The sequence below is a fragment of the Coregonus clupeaformis genome, chromosome 21 (assembly GCF_020615455.1).
Source record: "Coregonus clupeaformis isolate EN_2021a chromosome 21, ASM2061545v1, whole genome shotgun sequence".
NCBI classification, from domain to species: domain Eukaryota; kingdom Metazoa; phylum Chordata; class Actinopteri; order Salmoniformes; family Salmonidae; genus Coregonus; species Coregonus clupeaformis.
The window spans coordinates 48,268,774-48,288,624 of record NC_059212.1 but is presented as its reverse complement, the minus strand read 5'-3'; the positions used below and the strand labels follow the sequence as shown (position 1 = coordinate 48,288,624).

Below are 19,851 nucleotides of genomic sequence, written 5' to 3'. Positions count from 1 at the left end.
TGTATGTAAACTTCCGACTTCAACTGTATCTCCCTTACCTTACCTTGCTTCCTCTGATTTCGCCCGCTGGTTCACAGATCGGCACAGACGTGTCTATAGCAGCTGTTAGGGTAAGTGGTAGTTGTGAGGTGGAAGGTGAGTATTGGATCCAGGTTGGAAAAGCTGCTGCTTCAATAAAGCTTTTATGTTTCCTCACTTGTAAGTGCTTCACATTGAGATATCAAAAGCCACCGTCTCGTCTACTTTTCAAATCTAAACAGCAATTGTCTTTTTCAGCAGAAAATGTATTCAAAGCAAATATGTTTTTTTTTTTTTTTCATCCACTTGATCGTTTAAAAATGCACGACGGACCTTGGCTTTTATATCAAATAGCAACGTACTACCATGTATTCTAAGGTTTATCTGGAGAAGATCGAATGTATTATTGGACTATTGTATTTCATAGTTCCTCATAGGTTATCAACAGACTGAATTAAAGTTGTTTAGACCATTTTGAACAGTGTAGGTAGAATTCTATCTATCTATCTATCTATCTATCTATCTATCTATCTATCTACAGTGTATCTAGCTGGATAGCAGAGTTGGAGAGGCTTATATTATTTTTGGATGTGTGGGTGGGTTAGTTTAAGACTGTGATGATTGCAGAAATGATAAACGGAGGAGAATCAAGGATTGTTTAAACACTATTTCTGGTTTCTGGTTTCTATATCAACTCTCTAGCCTTCTGATGTTTGTTTTGTTGTGTGTACTTTCATGGAGCCAAAGACGTGTTCTTTATCAGCGTATTTCATTTTTCTGAGTATCTTCTTTAGATATATTGGACGAAATCCATAAAAATATACTTTTATAAAGAAATTATTGGGACTGTAATAGCACTAAATTGCAATTACGGACTTAATTGGATCATACGAATGATGACTTAATTGGATCATACTAATGCAAGTTGGGCAATCAAATTTGGCAATACCATTAGTTTATAAAAAAGGAGAATTGAACATTTTGTTAAACTTCTTTATAAAACCTCACTCTATTTCACATATATACATAGTTCCTATGTATATATAGCTGAGTATGTATGCATGTGCATTGATTGTACATATTGCATACCTGTATGTATTTTGTCCCTGTTCCATTCCCTGTCATTCTACCAGTAATACCTCTCATCCATGGACCATCCATCGTGCCATTTTGAATCACAGCTTATCACCCTCGGGCCATTCAACAGCGGAATACCATTCTGTTTTGTCCATTTTGGATGTAGAATAGAGTGGAAGTAACAAAAAAAAATGTAATGAAAAAGATGCCACAAAACAAAACAAAAAATTCTAAATTACTCTAAATTAATTAATTGTGTTCCTAACTGTGGAATGTCCCAAAGTATTGCACTGCTACGGTCTCTGAAGTGTTGGCTCTGAAATTCTTGTCTCACTGTCTGTTAATCTGTTGCTACTCTTCCTGTTTGTTTTTCTCTCCGGAAATGATTTGATTCGTGATTTATGTCTGTAGAGCTTTGTTTTATTTGATCTTTTTATTTGATGAAAGGTTGTCAGTGACTTAACTGAAATATATATTGTATCATACAACTTAGGTGGTAGGTTTGAGTGTGTGCGTGCGTGCGTGCATGTGTGCGTGTGCGTGTGTGTGTGTGTGTGTGTGTGTGTGTGTGTGTGTGTGCGTGTGTACGTGCATAGTCCTGCATCTGCGTGTGGATAATGGTGGGGAATTGGGGTTGAGGTGGGCTCTTACAGACAGGGGATCCCACATTTTGTACTTTGATACTTGCTCATAAAATTGCAAAACCCACAATCTTTATCAAAAGGTGTTCAAGAGTGATGCTGAGGTCTCCTCCTTTTGAAAAATGGAGTTTGTACTGTCATCTAAGTCTGAGCTGATTGAATGTCTCTGTGTGTCCTCTCCAGGTCTCGTTGGTGAGCCTGGTAGCCAACTCTCTGGGCTACTCTGACTTCGCTGCTATCAAATCACTGAGGACCCTCCGAGCACTGAGGCCCCTACGGGCCCTGTCCAGATTCGAGGGCATGCGGGTGAGACATTCTTCTGTTACACTGACTTTACCCTTTCGTTTATTTTTTTTCTTCCTTAGAGACGTTCTACTTTCCCTGCTTTTTACATAGGTGACCTATTGTCAAGTTATTCTAGGAGATTCCACAAATTATTATCATCAGTGAAGGACCAGAGTTTTTTCACTAAGCTGGTCACGTGATCGGGAAAAACTTGCGGTCCTATATCATATCTGTCTATGACTGAAGTGACAGACAGCCTCTAACGGTGGAGTATTACCTTGATCACTGGGCTAGTCACTTCGTCAGGAGAAAAAAAACTCCAGTCCCCTAATCATTAAACATAATTTATATGCTGTGCCTGTGCTCCGTAGTAGACAACCTCTACAACGTCTCTGTGTGTTGTCGTCTTGGTCACCAGGTGGTGGTGAACGCTCTGATTGGAGCCATCCCGTCCATCATGAACGTCCTGCTGGTCTGCCTGATCTTCTGGCTCATCTTCAGCATCATGGGCGTCAACCTGTTTGCAGGGAAGTTTGGTAAATGTGTGAACCGGACGGGGTTCATCCACAACGCCTCCGTCGTCAACAACAAGTCTGAGTGCCTGGCCATGAATGACACTCAGTTTTACTGGACTAAAGTCAAGGTCAACTTCGACAACGTGGGACTAGGATACCTCTCACTGCTGCAAGTGGTCAGTTTTTCTCTTGTCTTTAAAAAATAAAAATAAAAATGACTGTTTTACATTATTTTTGTTTTTTTAGGAAGTTATGTGTTTGAAAGGATGCCATAGCTCTTATTGTTTGTCGATAAATGAAGTAACATTTTTTTATTATAAAAAAAAAAGGCTTACCCTATAATTGTGTCAATGATGTTCATTTCCTTTAAGGCCACGTTTAAAGGATGGATGGAAGTTATGCATGCAGCTGTTGATTCACGTGGCGTACGTATCAATCTCGTTCCACAAATCTAGACAAATTCGTCATCTCATAAATAGAATGAGTAGACCTACATTTTTATTTATGAAAAGATGAAAATGGGATCAACTAAAATGTGTTTGTTTGTTTACAGGTGGAAGAGCAGCCCATCAGGGAAATCAACCTCTACATGTACCTCTACTTCGTCATCTTCATCATCTTCGGGTCCTTCTTCACTCTCAACCTTTTCATCGGCGTCATCATTGATAATTTCAACCAGCAAAAAAGAAAGATAAGTACATGTTGTTTTCTGTCTCACTTACTCATTTCGCACTGTTGTATTAACAGCTGTCTGTATAGATATATACAACATTAACAGCTGTCTGTATGGATATATACAACATTAACATCTGTCTGAATGGATATATACAACATTAACAGCTGTCTGTATGGATATATACAACATTAACAGCAGTCTGTATGGATATATACAACATTAACAGCTGTCTGTATGGATATATACAACATTAACATCTGTCTGTATGGTTATATACAACAATAACAGCTGTCTGTATGGATATATACAACATTAACAGCTATCTGTATGGATATATACAACATTAACAGCTGTCTGTATGGATATATACAACATTAACAGCTGTCTGTATGGATATATACAACATTAACAGCTGTCTGTATGGATATATACAACATTAACAGCTGTCTGTATGGATATATACAACATTAACAGCTGTCTGTATGGATATATACAACATTAACAGCTATCTGTATGGATATATACAACATTAACAGCTGTCTGTATGGATATATACAACATTAACAGCTGTCTGTATGGATATATACAACATTAACAGCTGTCTGTATGGATATATACAACATTAACAGCTGTCTGTATGGATATATACAACATTAACAGCTGTCTGTGTGGATATATACAACATTAACAGCTGTCTGTATGGATATATACAACATTAACAGCTGTCTGTGTGGATATATACAACATTAACAGCTGTCTGTATGGATATCAGCGGAGGCTGCTGAGGGGAGGACAGCTCATAATAATTGCTGGAAGAGAGCAAATGGAATGGCATCAAACACCTGGAAACCATGTGTTTGATGTATTTGATACCATTTTACCTATTCCGCTCCAGCCATTACTACGAGCCCGTCCTCCCCAATGAAGGTGGCACCAACCTCCTGTGATGTATATATTGTGCAACATTGTAACAGTGAAGAATAATGTTGAATGCATTGTTATACTTAGGTGGACAAGACATTTTCATGACTGACGAGCAGCGGAAGTACTACAACGCTATGAAGAAAATAGGCTCTAAAAAGCCTGAGAAGCCTATACCAAGACCTACGGTAAAATATCAACTATGATAAGCCTACACCAAGACATACGGTAAAATATCAACTATGATAAGCCTATACCAAGACCTACGGTAAAATATAAACTATGATAAGCCTATACCAAGACATACGGTAAAATATCAACTATGATAAGCCTATACCAAGACATACGGTAAAATATCAACTATGATAAGCCTATACCAAGACATACGGTAAAATATCAACTATGATAAGCCTATACCAAGACCTACGGTAAAATATCAACTATGATAAGCCTATACCAAGACATACGGTAAAATATCAACTATGATAAGCCTATACCAAGACATACGGTAAAATATCAACTATGATAAGCCTATACCAAGACATACGGTAAAATATCAACTATGATAAGCCTATACCAAGACATACGGTAAAATATCAACTATGATAAGCCTATACCAAGACCTACGGTAAAATATCAACTATGATAAGCCTATACCAAGACATACGGTAAAATATCAACTATGATAAGCCTATACCAAGACCTACGGTAAAATAAAAACTTTGAGGAACTATGACAAACATGACAGTGGATCTAATATGTACTCAAACATTGTTTTATAACTACATTTTTGAATGAACCTGAATGAGATTCGAGCGATGTAAACTTTATGGATAGCCTACATGGCGTTAATGGATCCATGACATCCTTCCATCTTATCTACTCTCCAGAATATCTTCCAAGGCTTCTTATTCGACCTGGTGTCCAAGCAAGCCTTTGACATCATGATTATGATGCTGATCATCGTCAACATGGTGACCATGATGGTGGAGACAGACGATCAGTCCGCCCGCATGGAGTCCATTCTCAACAAGATCAACCTGGTCTGTAGCATGATGCACTAGTACTACAGTACCCATAATGCTCTGTGTATGATGTACTACAGTACCCATAATGCTATGTGTATGGTGTACTACAGTACCCATAATACTCTGTGTATGATGTACTACAGTACGCATAATGCTCACAGAGTCCATCCTCAACAAGATGGTCTGTAGCAGAGACGGAAGAGGAAGTGAGACATCCCACTCCCTCATTTTTTATGTTTCAATGGAAGTCAATGAACTATGTAGACCAGACCCAGCTGCTATTGCATTGGTGTCTATGGGAGTGCCACCCCCTTAAGTAGAAAGGAACTGAACATTTTTTCCAATGGTAAATGGCCTGATCTTCATTTATCCACCATCTTTGTTCTGTAGCATCATGTACTAGTACTACAGTACCCATAATTCTCTGTACAACGTATCCTGTTTTATCCTAGTACATATGTTCCTGAAGATAACATAATGGTGTCCCGTCTCTTTATCATACAGATATTCATCGTCATCTTCACCACCGAATGCCTCATGAAGATCGTGGCGCTTCGCTGCTATTTCTTCACCGTGGGATGGAACATCTTTGACTTTGTGGTCATCATTCTCTCTATCGTGGGTGGGTGGAACAATACAACCCTGAAAACAAACCTCAATATAACCCTGAAAACAACCTTCAAAACAACCTATATATATTTCTGACAAGTGATCTATGCCATGCGTAAAATTTCCCGAATGTACATTTCATGTAAAGGTCATCAAATGTTTTGTCTTTTAATTTGCTGTTGGTGTTGTTTTCTTCATTTCTGATTTCAACACTTGCAGGTATCGTTCTGGCTGACATCATTGAGAAGTACTTTGTATCTCCGACTCTGTTCCGTGTCATCAGACTGGCAAGGATAGGACGCGTACTTCGACTGATACGTGGGGCCAAAGGAATAAGGACTTTACTGTTTGCCTTAATGATGTCCATGCCAGCGTTGTTCAACATCGGCCTCCTGCTCTTCCTCGTAATGTTCATATACGCTATCTTCGGAATGGCCAACTTCGCCTATGTGAAAAAGAAAGAAGGGATAGATGACATGTTCAACTTCGAGACCTTTGGGAATAGTATGATCTGCCTGTTCCAGATCAGCACATCTGCCGGGTGGGACAACGTCCTGGAGCCCATCATGTCCAACTCCCCAGAGGAGTGTGAAGCCTACGTCGTCAACACCGGCACCAACGTTAGGGGCAACTGTGGCAACCCGTCTGTGGCGATCGCCTTCTGCGTCAGTTACATCATCATCTCTTTCCTCATCGTGGTCAACATGTACATAGCCATCATCCTGGAGAACTTCAGCGTGGCCACCGAGGAGAGCACCGAGCCGCTGAGCGAGGACGACTTTGAGATGTTCTACGAGGTTTGGGAGAAGTTCGACGCAGAGGCCACCCAGTTCATCGAGTTCTCGAAGCTGTCGAATTTCGCGGACAACCTGTCGGAGCCGCTGCGCATCGCCAAACCCAACAAGATCAAGCTGATCTCTATGGACCTGCCGATGGTGAGCGGGGACAAGATCCACTGCCTGGACATCCTGTTCGCCTTCACCAAGCGTGTGCTGGGCGATTCAGGCGAGATGGACGCCCTCAAGCAGCAGATGGAGGAGAAGTTCATGATGGCCAACCCGTCCAAGATCTCCCACGAACCAATCACTACAACTCTACGCCGCAAGCAGGAAGACGTGTCGGCCATCATCATCCAACGCTGTTACAGACGCCACCTGGTGAAACGGCAGATGAAGCAGGCCTCCTTCCTGTACAGACAGATGAACCTTCAGACCAACCTGAACCTGCAGGAGCACATAGTGGTGGACATAGAGAGGGCCCCGGAGAGGGAGGGCCTCATCGCCGCCATGATAAAAGAACACTACGGCCCCGAGGGGCCCAACGAGGAGGAGGAGCTGGTAGAGGTCATGGGGGTCATGGAAGGGACTCTGTCCTCCTCGCCTCCATCTTATGACAGTTTGACCCGGCCGGGGGCGGCTAGTGACCTTGGTCAGATAGAACGTCTAGAAAGGCCGAGAGACTTAGTGTTAGAACTCAGGGAGCCTAGCCCCTCACAAACATATAGGGAACTTAGCCCCTCACAAACATATAGGGAACTTAGCCCCTCACAAACATTTGAAGAGACATTTCTTTGAGATATTGTTTTCAGGAAACTTGTTTTTTGTTGTTGTTTTGTTTACAACATGTACAGTATCATAACTCAAACAACTCTCTCGGTACAAGATGAACATTTTTATAGCAGAAAATACCCAGGAATTTCATGGTAAAATGCAAATATTGCTTTTTTATTATTTATATCAGACCCTCGTTGTCAATCAACAATCATATGATATATGTATTAATAATGTTTAGAAACCCAGGCACCACTTTGAAGATGGTGATTCCACTCAAATGTATAATAAGCTGTACCCAAAGTAAAAGAAAAGAAAGTTTAAAAAATATATACTTATATACTTCATAAAAATGTGTGATTTCATATATTCTGTCACAATGGTTAATCAGTAAGTGTAAATGACAATCAATCAGATCTGGTATAACATTTTGAAGTTGTTTTGTTTTATGGATAAATATGGAGAGTTTAGATCTGGTTCTCGTTTTGATACAGATGATGAACTCTATCTTTATTATAGAAAATGGCAGCTTGATTTGCTAAAATTATATTTATGAAAAAGTATATTAAGTATATTTTCTTATTAGTGGATATTCCAGGACAATATTGTTGTTATTTTCTAACCAATGAGTTAATATGGTAAAGACCACATTAATTGGTCAGAAGTGTATAGTTTATATGTATATGTTATGCACTAAATTGAGTTTATTGAATGATCGGTATATCAAAACCCCAATGGTGAAGGGCTGTGTGTAGTAGTGACTGCAGCATAATGTGCCTGATATTGGTTGTCTGTCATCTGCACACTTAGTCCCCTTTAACCATTTAAATTTGACCTGTGGAACTAGATGGGAGTAGAAATATGCATTACAAACATATGTTATATTGACCTGCGTAAAGAGTTATGGGGGGCATGGCATGTCAAACATTTGTATCTAACTTTTATAATGTATTTATATTTTAAGGTTTTCTCAATGACAGTCCACAAATATGGGGATCATAGCCAGAGCAATCAAATTATGTGTATACAACTGTATTCATTCTTTTTAAATGAAAGATGATAAGATACTTCCTTGAAAACCTGTTTTCCGTATTACATTTAAGTAGGTAATCACTATATCAAACAATAATAAAATATTTTTTCCATAGTTGGGAGTTTTCATTTTGTAACAGCTAGTTAACAAATGGTACACTATTGTTTTCTATCCTATTTTACTTTTTACACTTTACAGCCTACAATAATTACAACATTTCTGCATATATCAGAAATTATTTATTTAAAATTCACTGGTTTTATCCCTCTTGCCTTTTCTATTTGACAGATCTACAGTTTTTTGACAGTTTGTGACAGTTTGAGACAGATTGTGACAGGTTACACTAACTCACGATCAAACTCAAAATACAGTATGTTATGTTGTGCGGAGAGAATAACCTGAACCCTGTGTCTTCAGGTCCAAATCAAGACCAATGACTGTCTCTTGTCTGTTTTCAGAGTGAAAACCAGTTAGCTGCAATGACCTCAATAGGGGACAGGGGTTTCCAGGCGTCACAGCAGTTAAATCCCTAGCCACTCCCCGTCCGTGTGTATGGAAAAACCCAACAGCTGTGCACATTTGCAACCCTCCTTTTATATACTGTGGCTGAGAGACTAACTGCCCTTGCAAGTCCCATTGGTCTGTGATGCTTTGTGGAAAATGCTGGAAAATGCATGTAGAAGACATAGGTTGAGCGTGAAGTGAGGCGTGGCTACTGTAGAATAAACAAAACGTCAAAACAAAAATACTTACTGTGAGGAAATTAAATCAAGCTACGAGGTTTAATTCCCCCCCCCCAAAAAAAATGATGAAGAAATATAGAAAATAAATACATTTTTTAAAATTTGGTGTTTCTCCGTCACTCCTATTGAATCACTTGACATTGGGCTATTTTCATTATTCTCTTTAGGTTAGGTTTGACTGCGTTCATTATCCTTCTCGTACTCACTTTGATAAAAGCAGAGATAAAGTGTTATGTAAAACGTACAGTATTTAGATATGGAGGTTGGGTTCGAGTTAATATATGAACCCTCCAACATTTTTTAGGGTTTGGAAAAAAATATTCACAAGGGGAGCCAATTTGGATTTATCCCCAAAGAGATTTCCTCTGTGGTCAAATCCAGTAGGACCAGCTGGAAAACAGGGATAATCTGTGTGTAAAAAAAATCACTTGTTTTAATTACACACACACACACACACACACACACACACACACACACACACACACACACACACACACACACACACACACACACACACACACACACACACACACACACACACACAGACACTTTTAGCAATACACACATGCATAAACACACAAACATGCACACACACACACTGACACACACACACACACACACACCCTGACACAAACACGCCATACTTTTTCATCAAGCCTCATTACTGACAGATGCTTTAAATTTAATTTGGTTTTTGTGCATGAAATACCAAAAAATGCTGTGCCTTGAATTTATGTGACTTGGTCATTGATCTGATATTTAAGCATTTGGACATGTGGCAGGGATTAAGCCCTTCATCAGAGAGAAAACATTAAAAAAGATTAAAAACTCACTTTTTCTAATTACTCAAATGCACCAGCTAGGGCACATGGTAAAACACTCAGATACAATGTCAATGTGATGCATTATGAAATATTTCACTCAAGGAAAATATATCCATAACAAATATAGTTGCGAGCAGCAATGAACGGGGTTCATAGGATGACATAAAGGACCAGATCAGGTAGATAACAAAGCAAGCGCTCGATCATGTAGGAACTATCTTCCTTTATGTGCAATCAGTATCAAACATTACCATGTTTATCTCTCAAGAACGACGTAAGTTAAGTTTAGTCTAGTGATGTAGGTTGGTTATCTTTGAATGAAGCAGGTAATCATTCTTAAAGTAATTACTTAATGTATTGCATTTATATACCAATTCTGGAGTCAATTTGACTAATGTTATTGATTTGTGAAATATTATCTGCATTATTTTCACAATATTTCACATTGTTCATCTGCGTTATTGAAATCTAACATTAATTTGCATGGGACAAAATCCACTTGATCAATTGGTGTCAATGACATCTATAGCGCCACCAACTGGTCTGGTGCAGCTATCTAAAGTTGCAGTGACTTTATATTCACTCAGCTTCTAAGGACATAAACATAATGTTTACATGCCAAATGTCATGGCCTCAAGTCCATCGCTTCACTTCTTATAACCCTGGTGTAATATGGTTCCATAATATGGTGCCATCTAGTGGTGTAGTGTGGCCGACTTTGAATGCAGCAACTAATCATTCTCAAATTCATTATAGAGGCTAATTCATTGAGTCCATCTTCAAGTTTTTTTTTTTTTTTTTTTGTCACATGCACAAGTACAGTGGAATGCTTAAAGGCCCAGTGAAGTCAGACACTTGATTGTCCTGTGTTTTATATACATTTCCACACTATGAGGTTACAATAATACTGTGAAATTGATGAATGATTATGACCATTTAGTGTAAGAGTATACCAGCTGAAATTTCTGCCTGTTTTGGTGGGATTGAGTTTTGGCCTGCCTGGTGACATCATCAGTATGGGAGCAGCATAATTGTTGGGTGGGAGTGGGCGTGGTGGTAAGTGTGTGGATGTTAGTGTACGTGTGTGGGTGTTAGTGTACATGTGTGGGTGTTAGTGTACATGTGTGGGTGTTAGTGTACGTGTGTGGGTGTTAGTGTGAGTGTGTGGGTGTTAGTGTGAGTGTGTGGGTGTTAGTGTACATGTGTGGGTGTTAGTGTAAGTGTGTGGGTGTTAGTGTGAGTGTGTGGGTGTTAGTATGAGTGTGTTAGTGTAAGTGCGTGGGTGTTAGTGTGAGTGTGTGGGTGTTAGTGTAAGTGTGTGGGTGTTAGTGTACGTGTGTGGGTGTTAGTGTACGTGTGTGGGTGTTAGTGTACGTGTGTGGGTGTTAGTATGAGTGTGTTAGTGTAAGTGTGTGGGTGTTAGTGTGAGTGTGTGGGTGTTAGTATGAGTGTGTTAGTGTACGTGTGTGGGTGTTAGTGTACGTGTGTGGGTGTTAGTGTGAGTGTGTGGGTGTTAGTGTACGTGTGTGGGTGTTAGTGTACGTGTGTGGGTGTTAGTGTGAGTGTGTGGGTGTTAGTGTACGTGTGTGGATGTTAATGTATGTGTGTGGGTGTTAGTGTACGTGTGTGGGTGTTAGTGTACGTGTGTGGGTGTTAGTGTATGTGTGTGGGTGTTAGTGTATGTGTGTGGGTGTTAGTGTGAGTGTGTGGGTGTTAGTGTGTGGGTGTTAGTGTATGTGTGTGGGTGTGGGTGTTAATGTATGTGTGTGGGTGTTAGTGTAAGTGTGTGGGTGTTAGTGTACGTGTGTGGGTGTTAGTGTACGTGTGTGGGTATTAGTGTACGTGTGTGGGTGTTAGTGTACGTGTGTGGGTGTTAGTGTAAGTGTAAGTGTGTGGGTGTTAGTGTGAGTGTGTGGGTGTTAGTGTACGTGCGTGGGTGTTAGTGTGAGTGTGTGGGTGTTAGTGTAAGTGTGTGGGTGTTAGTGTACGTGTGTGGGTGTTAGTGTACGTGTGTGGGTGTTAGTGTACGTGTGTGGGTGTTAGTATGAGTGTGTTAGTGTAAGTGTGTGGGTGTTAGTGTGAGTGTGTGGGTGTTAGTATGAGTGTGTTAGTGTACGTGTGTGGGTGTTAGTGTACGTGTGTGGGTGTTAGTGTGAGTGTGTGGGTGTTAGTGTACGTGTGTGGGTGTTAGTGTACGTGTGTGGGTGTTAGTGTGAGTGTGTGGGTGTTAGTGTACGTGTGTGGATGTTAATGTATGTGTGTGGGTGTTAGTGTACGTGTGTGGGTGTTAGTGTAAGTGTGTGGGTGTTAGTGTGAGTGTGTGGGTGTTAGTGTACGTGTGTGGGTGTTAGTGTATGTGTGTGGGTGTTAGTGTATGTGTGTGGGTGTTAGTGTGAGTGTGTGGGTGTTAGTGTGTGGGTGTTAGTGTATGTGTGTGGGTGTGGGTGTTAATGTATGTGTGTGGGTGTTAGTGTAAGTGTGTGGGTGTTAGTGTACGTGTGTGGGTGTTAGTGTACGTGTGTGGGTGTTAGTGTACGTGTGTGGGTGTTAGTGTACGTGTGTGGGTGTTAGTGTAAGTGTAAGTGTGTGGGTGTTAGTGTGAGTGTGTGGGTGTTAGTGTACGTGTGTGGGTGTTAGTGTACGTGTGTGGGTGTTAGTGTATGTGTGTGGGTGTTAGTGTGAGTGTGTGGGTGTTAGTGTAAGTGTGTGGGCGTTAGTGTATGTGTGTGGGTGTTAATGTATGTGTGTGGGTGTTAGTGTAAGTGTGTGGGTGTTAGTGTAAGTGTGTGGGTGTTAGTGTGAGTGTGTGGGTGTTAGTGTAAGTGTGTGGGTGTGAGTGTGTGGGTGTTAGTGTGAGTGTGTGGGTGTTAGTGTGAGTGTGTGGGTGTAAGTGTACGTGTCTGGGTGTTAGTGTGAGTGTGTGGGTGTTAGTGTGAGTGTGTGGGTGTTAGTGTAAGTGTGTGGGTGTTAGTGTGAGTGTGTGGGTGTTAGTGTGAGTGTGTGGGTGTTATTGTGAGTGTGTGGGTTTTAGTGTGAGTGTGGGGGTGTTAGTGTAAGTGTGTGGGTGTTAGTGTGAGTGTGTGGGTGTTAGTGTGAGTGTGTGGGTGTTAGTGTAAGTGTGTGGGTGTTAGTGTGAGTGTGTGGGTGTTAGTGTGAGTGTGTGGGTGTTAGTGTGAGTGTGTGGGTGTTAGTGTATGTGTGTGGGTGTTAGTGTGAGTGTGTGCAAGTGAGTCAATCTATGCGTGATAGGTGGATATACAGTGAGCTCTAAAAGTATTGGGACAGTGACAATGTATATATATATTTTTGGCCCTGTACTCTCATCAAGAAGGCTTCAACACTTTATAATAAATAATAATATATGATTTTTAGCAGACACTTTTATTCAAAGCGACTTACAGTCATAAGTGCCTACATTTTACATATTTGTCACATGCACAAGTACAGTGGAATGCTTAAAGGCCCAGTGAAGTGCTTTGAAAGGCTGGTCATGGCTCACATCAACACCATTATCCCAGAAACCCTAGACCCAATCCAATTTGCATACCACCCCAACAGATCCACAGATGATGCAATCTCTATTGCACTCCACACTGCCCTTTCCCACCTGGACAAGAGAAACACCTACGTGAGAATGCTATTCATTGACTACAGCTCAGCGTTCAACACCATAGTGCCCTCAAAGTTCATCACTAAGCTAAGGATCCTGGGACTAAACACCTCCCTCTGCAACTGGATCCTGGACTTCCTGACGGGCCACCCCCAGGTGGTAAGGGTAGGTAACAACACATCTGCCACGCTGATCCTCAACACGGGGGCCCCTCACGGGTGCGTGCTCAGTCCCCTTCTGTACTCCCTGTTCACCCATGACTGCATGGCCAGGCACGACTCCAACACCATCATTAAGTTTGCCGACAACACAACAGTGGTAGGCCTGATCACCGACAACGATGAGACAGCCTATAGGGAGGAGGTCAGAGACCTGGCCGTGTGGTGCAAGGATAACAACCTCGCCCTCAACATGACCAAGACAAAGGAGATGATTGTGGACGACAGGAAAAAAAAGAGGACTGAGCATGCCCCCATTCTCATCGACAGGGCTGTAGTGGAACCAGTTGAGAGCTTCAAGTTCCGAACTATCATGGTCCAAACACACCAAGACAGTCGTGAAGAGGGCACGACAAAGCCTATTCCCCCTCAGGAGACTGAAAAGATTGGTATGGGTCCTCAGATCCTCAAAAGGTTCTACAGCTGCACCATCGAGAGCATCCTGACTGGTTGCATCACCGCCTGGTATGGCAACTGCTCGGCCTCCGACCGCAAGGCACTGCAGAGGGTAGTGCGTACGGCCCAGTACATCACTGGGGACAAGCTTCCTGCCATCCAGGACCTCTTTACCAGGCGGTGTCAGAGGAAGGTCCTCAAAATTGTCAAAGACTCCAGCCACCCTAGTCATAGACTGTTCTCTCTGCTACCGCACGGCAAGCGGTACCGGAGCGCCAAGTCTAGGTCCAAAAGGCTTCTCAACAGCTTCTACCCTCAAGCCATAAGACTCCTGAACAGCTAATCATGGCTACCCGTACTATTTGCACCCCCACCCCATCTTTTTACGCTGCTGCTACTCTGTTAATTATTTATGCATAGTCACTTTAACTCTACCCACATGTACATACTACCTCAACTACCTCAACTAGCCGGTGCCCCCGCACATTGACTCTGCACCGGTACCCCCCCTGTATATAGCCTCCCTACTGTTATTTTATTTTACTTCTGCTCTGTTTTTCTCAACACTTTTTTGTTGTTGTTGTTGTTTTATTGTACTTTTTTTTATCAAGAAATAAATGCATTGTTGGTTAAGGGCTGTAAGTAAGCATTTCACGGTAATGTCTACACCTGTTGTATTCGGCGCATGTGGCAAATAACATTTTATTTTATTTTGTCCCGGGAATCGAACCTGCGTTATGCTTCACCAACTGAGCCATACAGAACCACTTTGGCTTAAGACATGTACCATGGGCCCACATGCCAAATTTGGTGTCATTTGGTCCTATGGTTCATAAGAAAAGTAGTATATTTTAGCATATTGGCGTATATGCTAATATGCATCTACTGGTATAGTGTGGCCATCTTTGAATGCATCAGCATCATTTTCTCAAAATCTTTAGGAACTTTTGTGATGAGTCCAATGACCAAATTTGGAGTGAATCTGACTTTTAGTCCATGAGAAGATGTTGTTTTATGATTATTTTAAGCATTAGCGTTACATAGTCAAAAAAGTTAATTATTAAGATATTTTTTAAGATATCAATGTCAAACGTAATATGGTTCATCAAGATATCCAAGGATGGTTCCATAGGGTTGTGTTTTTTTAGGAAGTGATATTTGGTTCTTGTAGAATACGTTTCATTTTCTTCCGTATTGTTATAGTGTTCTTAACTATGAAGTTGTTAATGTTCTTAGCTTTATCTTAGAAAATAGACACGTTAAAAGATTCTGGGGATGAGCATGCACATCTTCAATATGTACCCATTGTTCCTCTTTAGTGCATTTAACTATACATTTAACTATAATGTATGTCGCTAGTAAAAGCCTTGGGTGGCGAGTTGATACAATTCCAAGGCTGGAAGGTTAAAACCACCCTCTGGAAGATTTAAAACGTTTTATTCTATGAGTTTTATTTGCCCATATAAAGTCTGTTATGACTGAGTATACTTTTTAAAAGAATGTCTTCAGTGGGTAATTGGTATTATCGAGAATAAATATAAAATCTTTGGTAGCAATGCCATTCTGAAGAGGTTTATTCTACCTGTAAAATTTAGGGGAAGATCCTTCAGCCTTCCAGTAGCGGTGTGGGGTAAAATCACTGTGGAAGCCAAGCCAGGAAAAAACATCCATATTATAACCTATGTGTTGTGATAATTGCGTTGTTTGCTCTATAACCTGTTAGTTCATATGCCTTGACACCGTGATATATAGACCTAAAGGCTGAGACAATAAGAAGACACAGTGGCAGAATAAACTCAACCACACCTTTGTTTTATCACAAAACACATCTGTCCGGTGAAGTCCACAAAACATATTGCATTTAACAAACAGTTACGTGACCTACAGCATGGTCAAGCAAGTTCATGTTTCCGACATTTTCGGACTACTAAACAACTATTGATTTAGAACCACGGAGACTTACCGCAAGTCGCAAAGAAAACTGGAGCTGCCTCCACTATTCCAGCACCATTTCAACTTCAACATTTCAACATCATCTAATCACCTACGCTTAGTCTAATACAGTCACAACTACAATATACCAACAACTATTTAGTCCAATCAATGTCAGCTAAATATGATGTGGCTGTCCATGTTACTGATGTCTTTGTATATATATGTGTGTGTGTGTGTGTGTGTGTGTGTGTGTGTGTGTGTGTGTGTGTGTGTGTGTGTGTGTGTGTGTGTGTGTGTGTGTGTGTGTGTGTGTGTGCAAGTAGAAAAAACATGTTAACTCACCCTACTTGTAGAGAAACACCGATGCCATCCTTCTCTCTTTCATGTTGCCTAAATGGTCTATGACTCTGTCATACAGTACACGCTTTTAGTTTTAGTTGTCCTAGGCTACCTGGCTAAAATGCTTACTGGCTAGCTTAACTTCCTTTCATGGGCAACGATGCACCAGGCCAGCTAGTTAACATTAGCATACTACATCTAGCTACATGTTGAACTTCAATCCTCTCAGGCCAGGGGCACAATGTATGAATTTATGATTGGATCAGAATCGCCGTTATAATCATTGGCCAGTACAGTCGTGGTCAAACGTTTTGAGAATGACACAAATACTAATTTTCACAAAGTCTGCTGCCTCAGTTTTGATGATGACAATTTGCATATACTCCAGAATGTCATGAAGAGTGATCAGATGAATTGCAATTAATTGCAAAGTCCCTTTTTGCCATGAAAATGAACTTAATCCCCAAAAAACATTTCCACTGCATTTCAGCCCTGCCACAAAAGGACCAGCTGCCATCATGTCAGTGATTCTCTCGTTAACACAGGTGAGAGTGTTGACGAGGACAAGGCTGGAGATCACTCTGTCATGCTGATTGAGTTAGAATAACAGACTGGAAGCTTTAAAAGGAGGGTGGTGCTTGAAATCATTGTTCTTCCTCTGTTAACCATGGTTACCTGCAAGGAAACACGCGCCGTCATCATTGCTTTGCACAAAAAGGGCTTCACAGGCAAGGATATTGCTGCTAGTAAGATTGCACCTAAATCAACCATTTATCGGATCATCAAGAACTTCAAGGAGAGAGGTTCAATTGTTGTGAAGAAGGCGTCAGGGCGCCCAAGAAAGTCCAGCAAGCGCCAGGACCGTCTCCTAAACTTGATTCAGCTGCGGGATCGGGGCACCACCAATGCAGAGCTTGCTCAGGAATGGCAGCAGGCAGGTGTGAGTGCATCTGCACGCACAGTGAGGCAAATACTTTTGGAGGATGGCCTGGTGTCAAGAAGGGCAGCGAGGAAGCCACTTCTCTCCAGGAAAAACATCAGGGACAGACTGATATTCTGCAAAAGGTACAGGGATTGGACTGCTGAGGACTGGGGTAAAGTCATTTTCTCTGATGAATCCCCTTTCCGATTGTTTGGGGCATCCGGAAAACACCTTGTCCGGAGAAGACAAGGTGAGCACTACCATCTGTCCTGTGTCATGCCAACAGTAAAGCATCCTGAGACCATTCATGTGTGGGGTTGCTTCTCAGCCAAGGGAGTGGGCTCACTCACAATTGTGCCTAAGAACACAGACATGAATAAAGAATGGTACCAACACATCCTTCGAGAGCAACTTCTCCCAACCATCCAAGAACAGTTTGGTGACGACCAATGCCTTTTTCAGCATGATGGAGCACCTTGCTATAAGGCAAAAGTGATAACTAAGTGGCTCAGGGAACAAAACATCGACATTTTGGGTCCATGGCCAGAAAACTCCCCAAACCTTAATCCCATTGAGAACTTGTGGTCGATCCTCAAGTGGCGGGTGGACAAACAAAACCCCACAAATTCTGACAAACTCCAAGCATTGATTATGCAAGAATGGGCTGCCATCAGTCAGGATGTTGCCCAGAAGTTAATTGACAGCATACCAGGGCGGATTGCTGAGGTCTTGAAAAAGAAGGGTCAACACTGCAAATATTGAGAGAGAGAGCAGTCAGTTATGTACAACAGCGAACCATTCCATTGGTAAAGCGGCACGGCGACACGAATCCAACAAAGCCATGGCTTCCCCCAGAGCAAAAGACCAGGAGCAACTTGGAGACGCAAACGAGAGTAATGAACAGCTAAAGGATCTCCAGGAAAACATAGCTAAAATGCTCTCAATGCTCACCACAACAAACTAACTGCTAAAATCTGTTGTTAAAAAATTTGATTTGCTCTAAAAGAAAGTAGAGTCTATAGTGTCAGACATGCATATACAAGGCATGTGCATAAACAAACAATACAACAAAATTAGCCTTCTGGAAACAAAGTTGCAAACTTTAGAAGATGAATTGGACCAGCAAAAAAAAACAGAATGAGACAAAACAACAATATTGTCCTTACCGGAAGATGAGGAAAAAAGGGGACGTTTCCAGCTACGTGGTCAAGCTGATATCAGAGGAACTTTGACGTGGGTATATCACCAAAAGATCTGGAACGATGCCATAGGATCTGGGTGAAACAGAAGAACGCTAAATACCCTCGCATGGTAATCTTCAAGCTGTGGAACTATCAGACCAAAGTCAACATTCTGAAGGCACAGGATGGAAAGGAGATCAAAATCCACGGCCAGTCCATTCGATTCGTCCAGGACCTGTCTGCTAAGCTGAGAAAAAAACGCACGGAGCACATTCCGATCAGACAGTCACTGAAGGAAAAAGGAATAAAAGATTTGTTGTTACCCATCTCCTCCGCTGTGGCAGTCGGCTACATAAAATAATGATGTAAAATAATTGTAAATATTTTAGGTGCAAAAGTACAGATTTCCTGACAAAAAATATCTATTTAGGGCTGTATGCTTCAATAATACAACAAATTTGTCCACACGTCGCAGATTTCTGAATCATGAATTCACTGGCAACAGAGCAGAGCAAGGCCTGCATCCAGCAACGATACGAGTCACGGGACCTGTTTTTACAGCTGTTTCAGTACAGCACTACAGGGAGAGAGAGAGGGCAAACTCCACTGAACTAGTTTCAATTTATGGAATCACTTGGTAGTTTCTGGATTTTGTGTAAACTTCTCCTTTATGGCCCTAAAACCTCTATACATTTTACATTTACATTTAAGTCATTTAGCAGACGCTCTTATCCAGAGCGACTTACAGTTAGTGAGTGCATACATTATTATTTTTCATACCCTCCGTGGGAATCGAACCCACAACCCTGGTGTTGCAAACGCCATATTCTACCAACTGAGCTACAACCCTGTATACAGGCGAGGTAGTAGTCTGAGCAACATATGATGAGCTGTGTGGTGTATTACAGTATTACTAGTGTTACCAGTATTACAGTATTACTAGTGTTACCAGTATTACAGTATTACTAGTATTACTAGTGTTACCAGTGTTACTAGTGTTACCAGTATTACAGTATTACCAGTGTTACCAGTGTTACTAGTGTTACCAGTATTACATTATTACTAGTGTTACCAGTATTACTAGTGTTACCAGTATTACAGTATTACTAGTGTTACCAGTATTACTAGTGTTACCAGTATTACAGTATTACTAGTGTTACCAGTATTACTAGTGTTACCAGTATTACAGTATTACCAGTGTTACCAGTGTTACTAGTGTTACCAGTATTACAGTATTACCAGTGTTACCAGTATTACCAGTGTTACCAGTATTACTAGTGTTACCAGTATTACAGTATTACTAGTGTTACCAGTATTACCAGTGTTACAG

General features: G+C 41.2%; 1 protein-coding gene across 1 annotated transcript in view; it reads left to right on the top strand.

The window, feature by feature from the left end:
• scn12aa (sodium channel, voltage gated, type XII, alpha a) overlaps positions 1-8,438 on the top strand; it is a 120,493-nt gene extending 112,055 nt beyond the window's left edge. Inside the window, exons 22-29 of the mRNA XM_041842420.2 lie at positions 1,920-2,042; positions 2,440-2,712; positions 2,908-2,961; positions 3,090-3,227; positions 4,217-4,321; positions 5,024-5,176; positions 5,666-5,783; positions 5,990-8,438. Coding sequence (XP_041698354.1) covers positions 1,920-2,042; positions 2,440-2,712; positions 2,908-2,961; positions 3,090-3,227; positions 4,217-4,321; positions 5,024-5,176; positions 5,666-5,783; positions 5,990-7,344 — 2,319 coding nt within the window. The 3' untranslated portion in view covers positions 7,345-8,438. The remainder of the gene's footprint in view (positions 1-1,919; positions 2,043-2,439; positions 2,713-2,907; positions 2,962-3,089; positions 3,228-4,216; positions 4,322-5,023; positions 5,177-5,665; positions 5,784-5,989) is intronic.
• Positions 8,439-19,851: the final 11,413 nt, after the last annotated feature.